This window comes from Thunnus thynnus, chromosome 14, assembly GCF_963924715.1.
Source record: "Thunnus thynnus chromosome 14, fThuThy2.1, whole genome shotgun sequence".
Lineage (NCBI taxonomy): Eukaryota > Metazoa > Chordata > Actinopteri > Scombriformes > Scombridae > Thunnus > Thunnus thynnus.
In genome coordinates, this window is record NC_089530.1 from 30536895 (window position 1) to 30542894 (window position 6000).

The 6000-nt window shown below is 36.6% G+C and overlaps 1 protein-coding gene across 6 annotated transcripts in view; it reads left to right on the forward strand.

Moving 5' to 3' along the window:
• The window catches only part of LOC137197480 (reticulon-1-A-like), a 40369-nt gene extending 35075 nt beyond the window's left edge, over positions 1-5294 (forward strand). For all 6 annotated transcript variants that reach the window (XM_067610923.1, XM_067610925.1, XM_067610924.1 and 3 more), the window contains 4 exons: positions 2303-2372; positions 2734-2780; positions 3323-3381; positions 3976-5294. In XM_067610923.1, the coding sequence (XP_067467024.1) occupies positions 2303-2372; positions 2734-2780; positions 3323-3381; positions 3976-4018 (219 nt within the window). In that variant the 3' untranslated portion in view covers positions 4019-5294. The remainder of the gene's footprint in view (positions 1-2302; positions 2373-2733; positions 2781-3322; positions 3382-3975) is intronic.
• Positions 5295-6000: the final 706 nt, after the last annotated feature.

Sequence of the window (6000 nt, forward strand, 5' to 3'; positions counted from 1 at the left end):
CCTGCAGCGGGTTAATATGTGCGTAGATCAGTGTTGGTAACAGATGACAGACATTCAGAGCGCTGCAGCTGTCGGAGGGCTGTCGTCACCTCGCTGCAGCTCCCGCCCTCCATCCTGCAGTCCAAATACAGAGCTGCACGCTGAAGAAACTCCCTTAGAGGGTAAAAAACAGTCCGATTTCTTTTAATCCCATCAGGAGGAAGTTTGAGCCTCAGGAATGTTTTAAAATTCCCTCAGATGATTACAAGCGCGTGTGTCTGGATGTATTATGGGGATATTCTAGTTTTCCTCTCATTAACTTTGGTGAATATTTACAACCCAGCAGGTCGTTAAAGTGTCACACATATTCAGTCAGCCTCCAGTCAGAAATCTAAACTGCTGTTTGTGTCGGGACTCTTCTCTCTGCTCGCTGTTTTCATCATCAACACGTCACTTTATATTCCAGCACTGTGAGGATTCATATTACTACAGCTTCAGGGTCAAAGAATCAGCCACCAATAACAAACAAATCTCAAGTACTGAAGTGGAATTTTAGTGTTGATTGTGTCGTGTTTTTACCATTTCTGACCGTTTTCAGACTAGAAACAGGCTGCAGAATCACCTTTTTAATGAAAATAACTGTTATTGTCATAGTTTTGTTCGTCTTTTATATTGTGAATAATAATTGTATTTATGCTGATGTGAAAGCAGCATCACAGGAAACCTCACTAATCGATTTACTGCTTAAAAATCAATGATTCAGTTACTAGAACATGTATCACTAACTATTTGGATAAATGGTTTAAGCAACATTCACTGGTTCCAGTTACTTAAATGTTTTATATCATTTAAACTGAATATCTTTAGATTTTGGACAATTGTTCAGACAAAACAAAAACATTTGACGTCATCTTTGATGGATCGATTCATCAGGGGCAAAAAAAACAGATTAATCAATATTTTAAATAATAAACATGAGTTGCTCCAGATAAAGAGACTCAAAAACCAGGAAACTACAGCTGCAATGATTAGTCGCTTAATCAATTAGTCAGCTGACAAAAATTAAATCGTTTTGGACATTTTTTTTAAAACAAAAATGCCAAATATTACCAATATTTGTTGGTTTCAGTTTCTCAAATTTGAGAATTTGCTGCTTTTCTTGTCTTACATGATAATAATACTGAATATTAATCTGGAAGTATTTTAATTATTGATTCATTAAAAGTAATTTTTTAAGCAAAAATCCTGAATGTTCTTTACTTAAAGCTTCTCAAATGTGACTTTTAGCTGTTTTTCTGTCTTTCATGTGACAGTAAATTGAATCATCTGAAGGTTTTGGACTGTTACTGTGGGTTCAGAGACACTGTGGATGATATTTTTATACTTTTTTTATTGATTAATTGATAAAATAAGCCCTATAAAGACATGAATGTGTGTGTAATCGTAGTCATAAGGATGTTTTATTTACAGCCGGCTGATCCGTGGATGTGTTGAGATATTTATGTCGGTGTTTATGGTTCGTAAAGAGAGAAACAGATTCAGCCGGTCTGATCTTTTTTAGATTTCCTCTTTGAGTCTTGAGGTTTATTTTTAGAAGAAGACGCTCTGCAGGAGACGCGTCGCTGCAAAGATTCATGACTGAATAAAGCAACGAGCTGCACTGACGACTCCGCAGGGAAACTTTTAAACGTTATTGATCCACAGCTGCTGTTTGTTTTCCATCTTTTTCCATAAAAACATTATTATTGAATTCTGCTGTTTCAACCTTTTAACACACAGAAGTTGAAACACATCGGTTTCATTATCAGTTAATCATCTGCAGCTTATTTTCCCAATTAATTGAGAATTAAAACGTTAGAAAATAGTGAAAAATCACAAACGTCTTCGAACATGTTTAGTCTAACAGTCCGAATATTATAGAAAGTCAGAAAAAACAGAAAAAGGCAGCAAATCTTTACATTTTAAAAGCTGCAACAAGATGTTTTTTTTTGCATTTTTGCTTTAAAAATGACTTAAATGATTAATTATTAATCACAATAGTTGCTGATTCTGTTTTCTGTCAATCAGTGAATCGTTTCATGTCTCCAGCTGTTCTGATCTGTCAGGTGAACTGCCTCATTAATCAATAATTTGCTATTAACTATTAAATTGATCCCCAACTGTTTTGATAATCGATCAATCGTTCTGACTGAATGATGGTTAGTTGCAGCTCTACTGACCTCTTGTTACTCTTCAGGAAATCTTCCTGCTGTTTAAATAGAACAATATAAACTCAGTTTTTCATGTTTTTAATCCTTTTTTCCGTCGTCTTTGTTCTCTGCAGTTTGCTGTGTTTATGTGGATCCTGACCTACGTCGGTGCCTTGTTCAACGGGCTCACCATCGTGATTCTGGGTGAGTCACATGTTTAAAATATGAAGCTGTCATTTCCCATCATGCACTGGGCTTTAACGACATGTGGTCCTCTGCCTTAAAGTACAGTCATTTTCAGATAATAAAGAGTTAATTTAAAGCCTCCATGTGCAGGACTGTAATAGTTTCTACTTTGGCTCCATCTAGTGGTGAGTTATAGAAACGCACACGGCTCAAATAAAAACATGAAGCTGAAGCCGTGAGAATAATATGAACGAAGAGTTAAAGAATAAAGAATTATAAACGATGAGTTAAACTGTTCAAAATAATCAAAGTTTTAGTGAAAGTTGCAACAGATGGAAAATTCTGGAAACATAATTTGACTTTTCTTCTTCTCTCTCAGCTGTGGTTGGAGTGTTCAGCGTCCCGATCGTCTATGAGAAACACCAGGTGAGAACCCATAATGCACCTCTGTCTCTGCAGAGTTTAACAGCAGTGACAGACGATCAGCAGCTTTTATTCCATCAAACTTCAGATAAAACCTGAATGAATTCTTCTGAAATCGGTTAATTCATCCCTCTATTTTCTGCATCTCATCCTGGTTCAGGTTGTTTATGTAATTAATTATATTATAAATAATTGTTATATTCTGCCGGGACGTTGTGGAAAAAAATTGATATAACAATAAATAATTTTACTTTCATAGTTTTGCCGGTTTGAAGGTGAAACAGGTATTAATGTCTCTCTGTGCTGATTAAAAGTCTTATTTAACTTTATATCTGGGATGTAAACAAGCATCCTGATGAAGACATGATGAGCTACGACTTGAAAAACAACCACAGAGTCAAAACTCCTCTGATTGATTGATTGATTGATTGATTGATTGTAGTTTAACAGCTTCTTTCCATCAGGATTGATGTTGTGAACATTAGTAGTGAGAGATGACACGTTCTCCTGCAGACAGTAAACATGATGTTTGTGTTTGTTTTCAGGATAAGATCGACCACTACTTGGCTCTGGTCAACAACCAGTTCAAAGACGTTGTTGGAAAGTAAGTAGATCGTTTTATAGAATATCATAAACGTAGAATGAAAAACTTGTCCTAAAGGATGATTATTACTACGATTACTGTTATAACGTTACTGAACAGATTCACTTGAAAAAAACAATATGACATGTAGTTAGTCGCAGCTCTGTGTGTTGAGCAAATGAAAAAAACAGGATTAAATATTAAACATTTAAAGTTATAATATGTAATTATTCCACATTAAATGTCTAAAAACAACTAGACCTGTGTTATATATGTTGTTGAGTTGTGTATTTCATTTGGTCGCCTGTCGATGGCGTCATACCTCCTCTACCAAAGAGTAAACACGCACCAGATGCATACGGCGGCGCTTTGTTTGTCCGCTACAATGGCGTCTACCAAAGAGTAACTTACACACATACAAGATAATACATCGGCGTTGTGGTTGTTCCACACAAACTGTTATAAATGGACTTTTATTCAGTTTTAAGACATGTTTTCATGATTTTCTTTTTATTGCTGTATTCCTGTTGCTGTTTATGAACTGTTAGTTTAAAGTATCTTCTGAATGTTGTTAAATGTTCTTCTCTTCTCTTTTTTTTTTTTCTCGTCTTTTAGGATCCAGGCGAAGGTTCCCGGGATGAAACGCAAGGCAGAGTGAAGTGACGACACGTCAGGGTTTGGATTCAGGAAGTCCTGAGAGGAAGATGGTTGGATTGGGAGGAAGGGGTGCATGGGTGGGGGAGGGGGGGAGGGTTTGATATGAAGGCAGGCTGGAGGAGGAGAGGAGGGGTCTGGCGTGGACGCAGCCCTTCTAACTTTATTTGTCAAAATAATAAAAACACTTTTTTTCCAGTTCAGAATTCCTTTTTTTCCTTTTTTTCTTTTTTTTTTTTGGTGTGTTTTCTGGAAAAGTGGAAGCAGGTCGGAGTTCAGCACCGAGCTTCACGACACCGAGGTCGTTCTGATGATTTACGTCTCCCCAACTTCTTTTTTTTTTTTAATCAAGTTTTGAAATGTTTGTTTCTGTGAGATGTTGAATCTCACAGAAACACATTTCGAATGAACGCTCCCTCTCCACACCCTCCTTCAGGGTGTTTTTTTCTCCTCTTTTTTTTTTTTTTTTTTTTGGTCATTTAGATTTTTTCCGGCAGTCGAGCCGAGCGGAGAGATTTTTTTGTTTCTTCGTCTTGTTGCTGCTGTTTTTGAGAAAGACGAGCGAGCCGCAAACAGCACCTCATTTGTATTTTTCTTTTCTTTTCTTTTTTTTTTTTTTTTTGGTATTACTGAGTTAGAAGTATTTTGTGATTTTACTGTTTTACTGAAATACCGTCGTGTCCCTCAAGCTTCGAGCTCGTTTCCTCGGTAACCTGCTGCGTGGTTTCGCCTCGATGCAACGAATGACGGATTTGTGAACGACGTCTTTGACTCCTGATGAGGCGGCGGCGGCGGCGGGAGGGTGTGGGAGGGGAGGGAAGGGGGGGTTGTTCTACCATTTAAAAACTTCATCGCTTCTGAGTAACTCTAGCTAGAAACATCTAGAAAACCTTTGCCAGACAAATAAAACACATTAATTACATACAAGTCGTTATTTCCATGTCATTGCAGCTGTCTAGTGATGAAAAACTCTGGAAGGAAACACGTTTACATTCATCCACATCAGATAAAACATTAAAAAAATGTAAAAAAGAAAAAAAATGAAATGGGATTTAAAGAAAAAAATAACCATACTGTCTGTGGAGCTGATATCTTAATAAAGTTGCAACTTGATGTGACTTTGGGAAACCTTCAAGCATTTGTTTGTTATGCAAGTATAATTGTGAATGATAAACTTCATACTTCAATTGTGACGATAAAAAGCTTCCAGCTGGGAGCCGTGTTTGTGGAATGCATTGTGAGATGTAAACAATTATCAATAAAGCTTCTAGACGAAGAAAGTCCCGCCTCCTCATCTGTCTGTCAACTTGACTAACTCCAGTTAGCTTCTGTTAGCTTCAGTCTGCCGAGGAAAATGGAAGAGAACTGATGAAAAGCAGTGGTGCTGTTCCATATTCACTTTAACACAGGATACCTGAACTACTCAGTAGTTATTTAATGCTGATATTAAAGAGTTGAGACATTCTTCCACAAAAACATGAACAGCATATTGCACAAACACAAGCTTTGCATTTGAAAGTGAACTCATGAACAGTTAATTATTTATGCAATTAACACAAGTGTGCTGTCCTAACGAGTGTCTGAAGATTCTCCAGCTGCACGTGAACTGACGTGAACTGCTTTGCAGTCGTTAATGTGAGAAGAGATAATACATAGAAATGTATGAAGCGTTTCTAGTTCAACTGTTGAAACTACAGACTTCAGTTTACTGATATTTCTTAAGTGTAAAAAAACAAGATGTGGTCAGCTGCTTTACATGGGTGTCAAATGATGAGGATTTATCAAATATTATCCCTAAATTATACTGTGATAAAATAATTTCAACCCAAAGCTCCACTCTTTTCTAACAAAAGAATAACCTCATTGACAGAGATGCAGTAAATAATGTTATTCAGTCTGTAATGTAGCTATAATAAAAATCCAAACTGTTTTGTAGCTTAAAATAGAACAATTTAACATAGACTGATCTGTTGAGTTTAATACATT